The 13180-nt window shown below is 36.0% G+C and overlaps 1 protein-coding gene across 4 annotated transcripts in view; it reads right to left on the bottom strand.

Annotated features, from left to right (window-relative positions):
• Positions 1-13180, bottom strand: part of SLC30A9 (solute carrier family 30 member 9) — a 98534-nt gene that overhangs the window by 34058 nt on the left and 51296 nt on the right. For all 4 annotated transcript variants that reach the window (XM_045997503.1, XM_045997502.1, XM_045997501.1 and 1 more), the window contains 2 exons: positions 11262-11364; positions 1609-1664 (listed from right to left, as the gene is read on the bottom strand). In XM_045997503.1, the coding sequence (XP_045853459.1) occupies positions 1609-1664; positions 11262-11364 (159 nt within the window). The remainder of the gene's footprint in view (positions 1-1608; positions 1665-11261; positions 11365-13180) is intronic.

Raw genomic sequence — 13180 nt, forward strand, 5'->3', positions numbered from 1 at the left:
CTATTGAGCAGCACTAAATAAAGTAGATTGTTGAAAATACCTTAAAAAGAAATCTTCACAGCCTGAAACTATAATTTTATCCTGTTTTTAAAATTTTGGTGTATAAAACTAATCAGAAAAAAATTCTTTTCTTGACACAGTAAAATAATATAATGATGTTAATCAGTAGATAATAAATAGTTGTTCTCTGTAATTGCTTATTGATAGTTCTAAGATATTCAAAATACACTACTGTTTATAAGAAAACAGTAGTGTCTTGAGATGCCTGGGTGGCTCAGTTGGTTAAGCATCTGCCTTTGGCTCAGGTCATGACCCCAGAATCCTGGGATGGAGTCCCACATTGGGCTCCTTGCTCAGCAGGGAGCCTGCTTTTCCCTCTGCCTCCTCTGCCTGTTCTGCCTGCAGTTCTCCGTGCTTCTGCTCTCTCTCTCTGACAAATAAATAAATTCTTAAAAAAAAAAAAAAAAGTAGTGTCTTGCTTTTGAGTAAAAAAAGGCATTTATATAAAGCACAGAGGTAGACTCCTTTACAGAAATAAAAGTACATTATTTTGACCTAAGGTGGATTAAAGTTTATTACTGAAACTTGTTAAATAAATGATACATGAGGAATTCTAAAGTATTATGGGAGCACCTGGGTGGGTCAGTCATTAGGCATCTGCCTTCTGCTCAGGTCATGATCCAGGGTCCTGGGACAGAGGCCCGAATCAGGCTCCCTGCTCAGCAAGAAGTCTGCTTCTCCCTCTCCCACTCCCCCTGCTTGTCTTCCCTCTCTTGCTGTATCTCTCTCTGCAAATAACTAAATAAAATCTTAAAAAAAAAAAAGAAAAAGGATTAGGGGGTTATGTTAGTAAAAAAAAAATATATATATATATATATGTATCTCTCTCTCAAATAACTGATGTGACTCAATATAAAAGAATACTCATTTTATAAATAAATATTTTTGAAATGTTAGCAGAATACTAAGTCCCAACAGAATTAAAATACATTAAACATGGATTTCATAGAAGTTTTCACTAAAATTTTATTTATTTTTATTTTTTTAAAGATTTTATTTGTTTTTTTGACAGACAGCACAAGGAGGCAGAGCGGCAGGCAGAGGGAGAGGGAGAAGCAGGCTCTCCACTGAGTAGCATGCCCAATGTGGGATTTGATCCTAGGACCCTGGGATCATAACCTGAGCTGAAGGCAGCCGCTTAAAAAAAAAAAAAAAAGAAGGCAGTCACTTAACAGACGGAGCAACCCAGGCATCTGGTTATCACTAAAATTTTAGATTCAGTGCCTCTTAGTCTAAATGTAGAATAAAACTCTAAATCAAAATATGTGCTTTGCTATTAATTATCAAATATGAAGAGGACAGGATCTCTATGCTGTTACAAAGCAAAAATATAATTTAAAAACAAGTTTCAAATTATATCTTGAGTTTATTTTGACATTGTGGTTGAATCCTATAACTTAGATACTACAGTGAAAGAAATGACCAAATCTTTAACACAAAAATGCAGATATATAAACTGCAGGAGACTTCTAAAATTCAACTGCTTGTATTTCAATGACTTGCTGCCAAAAATAAAATAAAATAAAATAAAAAAGCCAATGTCCTTACGGATGAGTAGGATCTGGTGTCTGAACAGACTTACTGATGCCCACTGCTAGTAAACCCTATGGAGAAGAAGAAAGGGTAAATAATTATTAGCAAGATGGAGAGTATAGTAGAACCAGTCTGGAGTGTGCAAATGACAATGGCAAAGAGTCACTTCACACGCACATCCACAACAGTCCACCAATTCCGGTTTTCAGTTCTTACCTTGGAGAAATAAAGATTAACCCTGAAGGGTTCAAAACACCATTGCTTATAAAGAAGAAAAATGTGAAAGCAAACCTAAAAATCCATCAATAAAGAATGGCAAAATAAATTATGGTGTTGCCAAACCACAATTACTTCTCCAACAGTTTAAAAGAATGGAGTAGAGACACAGCTTTCTGTCCTGACATGGTAAAAGCTCCTACACATACCATTAAAGTGGAAGAAAAAAAAAAATCAAGTTTAGGAACAGTGTGTAAAGTACAAAAAAACTTACGTCCTTTTTGTAGACAACATATAATGTAAGGCACAGGAAAAGTTCTAAAAGAATACACATTGAACTGTTTATACCTCTGAGGAGAGAAGCAGGATTAAGATTGTCTGTGATAGCTGGTATTTTTATAGGAAAAATAACATATTGCTAAACAAACAAAAGATAGTAAAAATTTTAAATACCATACATTGTATACAGACACACACATTTCTACTAAAACTTCAAAGCCATGCATAGGAAGTATACATATCAATATACACAGAGCAGTGATTACTGGGGCATAGAAAGAGGGAATAAATATATAGGGTTAATTACAACTAAGATTTTATTTCTTTAAAAAAACAAAAACAAAGTAAATATGGCAAAAATACCAACATGTCTTTAATCATAGTTACCACCTCTCTCTCCTTCCTTCCATCCTCCCTGGACTTGATCTTTTCTTCCTTTCTCTCTCTATTTGGTTTTTCAATTGCATCTTTTGTTAAAAAAGAGTTATCCACTGGAAACTCCTGATATTAGTATGCTTGTTCCTAGTAAGTCCCTTCTACTCTTTTTTTTTTTTTTTAAATATTTTTATTTATTTATTTGACAGACAGATATCACAAGTAGGCAAAGAGGCAGGCAGAGAGAGGAAGGGAAGCAGGCTCCCCGCTGGGCAGAAAGTCCGTTGTGGGCCTCGATCCCAGGACCCTGGGACCATGACCTGAGCGGAAGGCAGAGGCTTTAACCCACTGAGCCACCCAGGCGCCCAGTCCTTTCTATTCTAATTTGATGTGAATTTAGATTAAAAGATTACCTTATTAGAATTATTTATTTAAAACAGAAGGCCTCTGAGTAAATATCCTACATGGTATTATTTGCCTAATCTGGGGCTTTTCCATTTTGTCAGCATGGTATCAAATAATCAAATAGGTAAAGCTTCAAGATAACCAAATTCTTCATAGATGAGGTTTCCCTGTAGGTTACAAAAAACTTGACAGAGAGGTACCTGGGTGGCTCAGTCATTAAGCGTCTGCCCTTTGGCTCAGGTCATGATCCCAGGGTCTTGGGACCGAGATCCACATAGGGGCTCCCTGCTCTGCAGGAAGCCTGTTTTCCCTCTCCCATTCCCCCTGCTTGTGTTCCTGCTCCCATGGTCTGTCAAATAAATAAAAATCTTGGGGAAAAAAAACAACACCTTAACAGAAACATTCTCTCTAGTAAAAATACATGGAGATTACACCACCTTGAAATGGCTAAAACAAATACATGACCGGACTTTTAAGTTTTGATATCGGGAAATCCTACCCTAAATACACAGAGTATTGTAAGTTTTCTTCCACTGGATTCCAAAGAAAAAGAGGGTTAAAACTACCTAAAAGATGATGGCTTTTCAGTGAATCAAACCAAGAAATGAGAGCAAATTAGCACAGAATTCTTTTAAACTTGTAAATTAAATTGAAATATTCATTAATTCACACTGTGTATATATATGCATGTGTTTATAATGCTTACAAAATAGCCAATGGGTATTCATTATTTCTAAAGTCCTTAATATTCAGGTTGGCCATGCAATGAAGTGTAGGATATCAAGTTTTTCATAAACTGAAATGTGGACCAAACTTGTTCGTTTTTCCTATAAAAATAAGATGTCACAGAACATCCCTAATCCTGTCTGCCTCCTTCCCCACAGGGGTAGGGGTAGCATGAGATAGATTTGCTACGTGTCCTTTCAGACCTTTTTCTGCACAATTACAATGTGTGTGAGTATACATAAATAAATATACTCACTAATATACAGAGAGAGAGAGATACATATCAGTTATGTAAATACAACTTATATCTGTTTGATTTGCAACATAATGAATATTAATATCTACTGGCTAAGAAGCATTATAAATGCTTCCCCCTCCATGATTATCCTTCCCTTTTTTGATTTTTCCTTCAGTATCATACTATCGTGCAACTGCTTAAATGTTACCTTGGACTATCTTTCTAGTTGTTTTGACCTCCTTACAGAAGACAGAGCAGTCTGATTTCTCCTAAACACTACATTATAAACTCAGGCTTTCAATAAATTCATATCAATTAATATTAGTGATGTACTATATATTATTTAGCAATAAAGTTTTAAAAACTGAGCTGCCACAGAAGTTGCCAACCTAGGAATCACTAGAGGCACAGGTCTAAATCTACAACTTGAGGTAGTTTAGTCTCTCAGGGGTAAAGAAAAAAAAAAACTATAGTTATAAAAATATTCAAACAAATTAATTTTTTAATAACTGGAAGTTTGTACCTTTGACCACCTTCACCCATTTCACCCACCCCCACTTACTCCCTGTCTCTGGCAACCACCAACCTGTTTTCTGTAAGTTGGGGATATTTTAATTTTATTCCACATATAAGTGAGATCATCCAGTATCTATCTGTCTGACTTTATTTCACTTAGCATAATGCCCTCACAGTCCATCCATGTTGTCACAAATGACAGGATTTCCTTTTTTTTCCCTTCTTATGGCTGAATAATATCCGTGTGTGTGTGTGTGTGTGTGTGTACACACACATACATTTTTTTAATCCATTCAGCTATCAAAATCGACATTTAGGTTGTTTCCAAGTCTTGGCTGTTGTAAATAATGCTGCATTGAGCATGAGGGTGCAGATATCTTTTCATAGCGTTTTGTTTCCTTTTAGATAAGAATTCCAGAAGTGGAACTGCTGGATCATATGGTAGTTCTATTTTTTTTTTTTTTAATGAATCTCCATACTATTTTTCATAGCATCTGTACCAATTTACATTCCCATCCACAGCACACAAGGGTTTCCTTCTCTCTACATGCTGGCCAACCTTTGTTATTTCTTATCTTTTTTGATAAGTCCTTCTAACTGGTGTGAGGTGATAGCTCATTGTGATTCTGATTTGCATTTCCTTGATGATTAGTGATGTTGAGCACATTTTCATGTACTGTTTTTGGCCATTTCTATGTTTTAGTTGGAAAAATATCTATTCAGATTTTCTGCCCATTTTTTAATCAGATAGGATTTTTACTATGGAGTTATAGGAGTTCTTTAGAATTAATTTTTTAAAATATTACTATACTTCTAAAATAGTTTTATTTTGTTTTGTTAGCAGGCTCCACACCCAGTGCAGAACCCAATGTGGGGCTCAATCTCAGAACCCTGAGACCATGACCTATGCCAAAATCAAGTCAGATGCTTAACCAACTGATCCATCCAAGGGCCCCTAAAATAGTTTTCAAAAGACCATAAGAAATACAATTTCCATCTACTCAGTAAGGCCCTGTTGAAATCTTTTTCATCAAAGTCATTCTGACCACTTTAATCAAGACAACTCTTCACCAAGGATTCTCAAAGCACCAATACCACATGACTTTAGCGTTTATTTACCTCTGTTGCCGCTTGATCTATTACAGAAATTAATTTGTTTTTCTAGTTAGAACACTAGCATTCTCATTGTAAAGAAATTAAGAGAGGGGATCATTTAAGAGTCTGATGGATATTTCAGACTATCTTCATACACACTTGTAAACAGTTTGTTAATGTTGCTTTTGTGAATATATTTGTGCCAGATTTCAGGGAGGGGTGTGTGTGTGTGTGCTTAAAAAGATGATCACAATCTAAATCACATCTTTTTACACTTTATATTATGGAAACTGTCAACATACAGAGAGACGGATAAAACATTTTTTAAAAACCCAACAGAACATTTCAATAAATCCAACTCATCCGTTGCTTAGCTTCAATAATTGTAAATATGTAACACATCTGTTTTCTCTGATCCATACCCACTCCCCCCACGAATATTTAAGTAAATTCGAAGCTTCGTGCCATTTCATCTTTAAATATTTTACCCGAATGACTAAAACTCTAAGGCATTTTAGGAAATTCAGACACAAGACCATTATCATGCTTTTAAATATTAATACTAATTCCTTAACATTTTAAAGTATATACTCAGTAATCACATTTCCACATATGGAAATTTTAAATTTGTGGTAAAATTCACACACAATGAAATGCAAGAATCCTGAATACACAGCTCTTAAAGGTTTGGCAAATCAATACCCTTGTAACATATTTTCCCATCAAGACACAGAACTTTTCAATCACCTCAGAAAATTCTCCTGTACCTCTTTTCAGTCAATCTCTCCCCACATCAGAGACAACCATTTGCTGAATTTTTAAAATTGTTTTTATTTTACTTCTAGTAGAGTTATTAGACAGGGTTCTATTAATTTCAGGGGTACAATATAGTGAGTCAACACTTCCATACAAGACCCAGTGTTCATCCTAAGTGCCCTCCTTAATCCCCACCACCTATTTCACCCATCCCCCATCCACCTCCCTTCTGGTATATATCCAACTACAAATACAGCCAACTATATATCCAACTATTCAACTATTAGTTAAGAGTCTGTTTCTTGGTTTGTGTCTCTTTTCCCCCTTTGCTCATTTGTTTTTTAAGTTCTACATATGAATGAAATCATATGGCATTTGTCTTTCTCTGACTGATTTTATATTCTCTAGCTACAATCATGTTGTTGGAAATGGCAAGACTGCAATCTTCTTATGGCAAATAATATTCCAAATATATATGTACATATCCCCCACAACTTCTTAACCATTCATCCACTGATGGACACTTGGGCTGCTTCCATATCTTGGCTATTGTAAATAATGCTGCTATAAACAGAGGGGTGCATGTATCCCTTTGATTTCGTGTTCTTGTATTTTTTTTGAAGATTTTATTTTTTTATTTGACACAGAAAGAGAGGACAAGAAGAAGGATCAGGAGAGGGAGAAGAAGGCTCCCCGCCAAGCCCAACGCAGGGCTTGATCCCAGCGTCCTGGGATCATGACCTAAGACGAAGGCAGACACCAAATCGAATGAGCCACCCAGATGCCCCTGTGTTCTTGTATTTTTTGGATAATACACAGCAGTGCGACTACTGGATTATAGGGTAGTTCCATTTTTAACTTTTTGAGGAAATGCCATGCTGTTTTCCACAGTTTGCACTCCAACAGTACACAAGCATTCCTTTTTCTTCACATCCTTATCAACAATGGTGTTTGTGTTTTTGATGTTAACCATTCTGACAGGTGTGAGGTAGTATCTCATTGCAGTTTTGATCTGCATTTCCCTGATAAGGAGTGATGCTGAGCATCTTTTCATGTGTCTGTTGGCATCTGCATATCTTCTTTGGAGAAATATCTGTTTATGTCTCCTGCCCATTTTTTAATTGGATTCTTTGTTTTGGGGAGTGTGGAGTTCTATCAGTTCCTTATATATTTTGGAGACTAACCCTTTATCAGAAATGTCATTTGCAAATATCTTCTCCCGTTCAACAGATTGCCTTTCAGTCTTGTCAACTGCTTCCTTCACTGTGCAAAAGCTTTTTATTTTGATGTAGTCTCAATACTTTGTCAGAGAAATTACTGCCTCTGTTCTTTTCTGGATTTTTATGGTTTCAGGTATCATAGTGAGGTCTTTAATGCATTTTGCTTTTATTTTTGTGTACAGTGTAAGAAAGTTGTCTAGTTTCATTCTTCTGCATGTAGCTGTCCAGTTTTCCCAACACCATTTATGGAAGATACTGTCTTTTCCCACTAGATATTCTTTCCTGCTTTGTCGAAGATTAATTGACTATATAATTATCGGTTTATTTCTGGGTTTTCTATTCTGTTCCACTGATCTATGTGTCTATTCTATACTGTGCCAGTTTCATACTGTTTTGATTAATATGGCTTTGTAATATAACTTGAAGCCTGGAATTGTGATACCACCAGCTTAGCTTTTCTTTTTCAAGATTGTTTTGGCTATTCAGGGTGTTTTGTGGTTCCAGATAAATTTTAGGTTTTGTTCTAATTTGATGAAAAATGTTGGTATTTTGATAGGGACTGCATTTAAATCTGTAGATTGCTTTGGGTAATACAGATATTTTAACAATATTTGTTCTTCTAATCATGAGCATGGAATGTCTTTCCATTTCTTTACATCTTCTTAAAGTTCTTTCATCGGTATTTTACAGTTTTCAGAGTATAGGTCTTTTACCTCTTTGATTAAGTTTATTCCTACAGATTTTATTATTTTTGGTACAATTGTAAATGTGATTGTTTTCTTAATTTCTCTTTCTGCTGCTTCATTACTAGTATATAGAACTGCAACAGATTTCTGTATGGTGATTTTGTATCCTGAGATTTGATTTAATTCACTTATCAGTTCTAGTAGTTTCTTGGTGAAGTCTTTAGGATTTTCTATACATATCATGTCATCTGCAAACAGTGAAAGTTTTGCTTCTTCCTTATCTATTTGGATGCCCTTTATTTCTTTCTGTTGTTTGATTGTTGTGGCTAGGACTTCCAGTACTATGTTGAGTAAAAGTGGTGAGAGTGGACATCCTTGTGTTTGACCTTAAGGGGAAAGCTCTCAGTATTTCCCCATTGATTATGATGTTCCCTGTGAGTTTTTCATGTAAGTCCTTTATTTGTTGATGTATGTTCCCTCTACACCTACTTTGTTGAGGGGTTTTATTTTGAATGGATGTTTTACTTTATCATGTGCTTTTCCCCCCATCTATTGAAAGGATCATATGGTTCTTATCCTTTCTCTTATTGGTGTGATGTATCACACTGATTGATTTGGAAATACTGAACCACCCTGGAAACCCAGGAATAAATCCCACAGACTGTGGTGAATGATTATTTTAATGTATGGTTGGATTTGGTTTGCTAGTATTTTGTTGAGGATTTTTGCATCTATGTCATTAGAGTTTGGACTGTAGTTCTCTTTTTTGGTGGTATCTTTATTTGTTTTTGGTATCAGGGTAATGCTGGCCTCAGAGAATAGATTTGGAAGTTTTTCTTCTTCTATTTTTTGGGATAGTTTCCAAAGAATAACTATTAAGTCTTTTTTTTTTTTTTTTTTTAAAGATTTATTTATTTGACAGAGAGAAATCACAAGAGAGGCAGGCAGAGAGAGAGGAAGGGAAGCAGGCTCTCCGCTGAGCAGAGAGCCTGATGCAGGACTCGATCCCAGGACCCCGAGATCATGACCTGAGCTGAAGGCAGCGGCTTAACCCACTGAGCCACCCAGGCGCCCCAACTATTAAGTCTTCTTTAAAGGTTTGGTAGAATTCACCTGTGAAGCCATCTGGTCCTGTACTTTTGTTTGTTGGGAGGTTTTTTTCCCCCAAGATCTTATTTATTCATTTGAGAGAGAGAGAGCACGAGCAGGGCAGAGAGGCAGAGGGAGAAGCAGACTCCCCGCCAAGCAGGGAGCCAGATGAGGGGCTTAATTCCAGGACCTGGAGATCATGACCTGAGCCAAGGGCAGACACTTAACCATCTGAGCCACCCAGGCACCCCCGGAGTTTCTGATTACTGATTCAACATCAGTATGTTCAAATTTTCTATTTCTTCCTGCTTTAGTTTTGGTAGGTTAATTTATCCATTTCTTCTAGATTATCCAATTTGTTGGCATGTAATTTTTCATCATTCTCTTACAGTCTTTTGTATTTCTGTGGTACTGGTTATTTCTCTCTCATTTGTGATTTCTGAGTCCCTTTTTTCTTGATCAATCTAGCTAGAGGCTTAGCAATTTCGCTGATTTTTTTTTTTTTTTTTTCAAAGAACCAGTTCCTCAGGGTGGCTGGGTGGCTGAGTTGGTGAAGCATCTGACTCTTGATTTTCACTCAGGTCATGATATCAGTTGTAAGACTGAGCCCCTTGTGGGGCTCCATGGTAACAGTGGAGTCTGCTTAAAATTCTCTCTCCCCTACTGCTTATACATGGCATACACGCTCTCATTTAAAAAAAAAAAAAAAAAAAAAGGACCAACTCCTTTTTTCATTGATCTAATGTTTTTCTAGTTTCTGTACTATTTCTTTCTGCTCTAATCTTTATTTTTTCCTTCCTTCTGCTGACTTTGGGTTTTGTTTTTTGTTCTTAATTTTATAAAAATCTTTCTTCATTTGCATATTCAAGGAAAGGAATTAAAAATCCCAGTTTATGGGCCCCTGGGTGGCTCAGTCGGTTAAGCGTCCAACTCTTGATTTCAACTCAGGTCATGATCTTAAGCCTTGTGAGATGGAGACTGTGATCAAGATTGTGAGATGCTCAAGACTGTGAGCATCAGGCTCCATGCTCAGCAGAGAGTCTGGTTGAGATTCTGCCTCTCCTCCCTCTGGCCCTCCTGCTGCTCATTCTTTTTCTGTGTCTAACAAATAAAATCTAAAGAAAAAAAAACTATCTAATGTGAAATCACTTTAATTCTAAAGAAAAAAAAACTGTCTAATGTGAAATCACTTTAATTCATTAATCACTTGTGATTATTTTATAGCTTTTTTTTTTTAAGACTTTATTTATTTGAGAGAGAGAGAGCATGCGTGCACATGAGAACATGAGTGCAGAGGAGGAGCAAAGGGAGAGGGACAAGCAGACCCCACCCCAAGCCTGGAGCCCAGTGTGGGGCTCGATCCCAAGACCCTGAGATCACAACCTTAGCCAAAATCAAGAGTCAGATACTTAACCCACTGAGCCACCCAGGTGCCCCAATTATTTTATAGCTTTATTCAAAAAACGTAATTAATTAATTAAAACTTAATTAATTAATTAAAATCAATCCTTATAGTCATAAGAAGTCATATTCAGAGACCAAATTTCTACCTAATGATAAGAATCTCTTCTACAAAAACCTTTGCCCAACAATTAGTACTAATAATCTTACACTTCATATTCCATTGTTGTAAGTCTTAAAGCATAACTACCTGCTTTAAAATCTGATCGGGAGCACCTGGGTGGCTTAGTCAGTTTAGCCTCTGACTCTTGATTTCAGCTCAGGTCATGATCTCAGGGTTATGAGATCTAGCCCTGCACTGGGCTCCAAACTGGGTGTGGAGCCTGCTTGAGTTTCTCTCTCTCCCTTTGCCCCACTTCTTACCCACTCACCTCATTTTCACTCTTAAAAACAAAAGTAATAAAGAAGATCCTTGATTTAAAAAATAATAATAAAATACTATGATCAAATTTCTATGTACTTCACCATCAAAAGTAAAAAAAAACTTTCACTTTATTCCTCAAGCCAACTATAGGAATCATGCTGTTTTTAAATAGGTCAACTTTCAGACTAAAGCCTTAAAAAAATTTACTTTAAAATTAACAAGAAAAAACTTTTACACCTTACCTGATTACAAGTATCAGATAAAGAGTGTATAGCTTCAGAGAACATACTTGCTGAACCAGTATAAATCCAGGCAAGAAATTTAAAGAAGCAGTTTAATCCATTGCTAGGAGAGAAAGATAAAACAATTTAGCATAGGTTTTGATAAAAATTTCTACCAAAAGCTTATTTGGGTATGTAAACCTGTATACTGATTCTGCTCCAAGTAAATTAAAAAGAATCTCTAACCTGTAGAGATCTAACCTAATCTCTAACCTCTCTAATCTCTTGTTACTCTAGGTGACAAGAGAATAAATTTGAAAAATACAGATTATGATATCATTAAATATTCCAATGAAGAAATATGATATGTGTAAACAAATTACTTAAGTGTATTTTGAGAACTGATGAGAAGAGACTGTTTTATATTTGGATGAAGTAAAGTTAGGAAGGAAATTAAGTGTCGTAGGTAGGTTAAAGAGATCTACACTTGATATTGTCCAGTATACTAATGACAAAACCAAGACTTTGGTGAAAGTCTAGTTACTTAAACAGGCCGGATGTGAAGGTGCCAGATGCCAGAGGTGAAAACAAATCTAGACCAAGCAGTCTCAGAGTCACACTAGAAGATAATAGATGCTAAAAATAAACAGCTAGCTGTTCAGATTCCAACAATAATGACTGGCACCGTTTATCTTGGGCACTACACTTAGCCACTTACCATGTTTTACTGTAACACTATTATTATATAAATATTAATATCCTCACTGTATAAATAAGGAAACTGTACATCCCCTTCCAGCTACCCTTTCCCCTCTTTTCTACTTCAAATAATTTCGTGAAAGGATTGTATCTCCTCTTGCTGTCATTTTCCACATTTTGCATTAAGTCTTCAGTACATTTAACAATGGCTTATGTTTCAGATATCTCGATTATTATCAATACCACCACTGTTTCTTGCCCCTAAATTCCTGAAAATACTTTAGTATTTTCCTTAATCCCCCAGAAGCATATGCCACCATTTTCTTAGAAGACTGTCTTCCTTGGCATCCATGATATCCCTGATTTTCTTCATTCCAGGTTTGCTTTCCTTTCTTGCTTGCTCGTTCCTCTTCCTCAGTCTCCTCTGCAGGCTCTTTCTTCTACCCATTTCACAGATGTTTGCATTCTTCAAGGTTTCCTCCTGAGGGATTTTTCTTCCACATACTTCATACACATTCTCCAGGTGATCTTTAATTACTCTTATGGCTTTAATTATCATCTCTATATCAATAACTCTCAACTCTAAGTCCCTAATCCAGCTTTCCTTTGTGAGCCTCAGACCAACATGTATCAAAAATTATTAAGTACCTATTATGTACTGAGTATTACACTAAGCAGTTTACATATATTACATACATTCTTCCATGAAGAAAGTTTTAATTGCTAACCTCACATTACTGATGAGAAGAACTAATGCTGTTGACCAACTCCACTTGGGTGCCCTACAGGTAGATCATTAAACTCAAAACTAAGCTCATCATTTCCTTTTCTGTCACCCTGCCCCTCCTTCAAGTGCTCCTTCTCTCAGTGATGATGCCATAGCTATCCAACTGTCCAAACCAGAAGCTTGGGCATCATCCTTGACCATACCTCCTAAATATTTCTTGGACCTAAACATGCCTTTCCATCCCTACCTTCATTATCTCAGTTTAGTGCATCATCATCTCTTCTCTGCATTACTGTACATGATGTCCTCCAGTCTAGTGCCCCTACAATCCTTAAGGATAAGAATTATGAATTCTATCTTTGTATTTCAAGACCCTACCACAATTCCTGACATGTATATGTATATATTTTAGAAATAAACAAACTAATGAATTATGGAATTAATACTTTTAAATATCCTAAAATAGATTAATCAGCAAAAGAGAAAAAAGATAAAAATAGGAATCAAGAAGACA

The sequence above is a fragment of the Meles meles genome, chromosome 2 (assembly GCF_922984935.1).
Source record: "Meles meles chromosome 2, mMelMel3.1 paternal haplotype, whole genome shotgun sequence".
Taxonomy (NCBI): Eukaryota; Metazoa; Chordata; class Mammalia; order Carnivora; family Mustelidae; genus Meles; species Meles meles.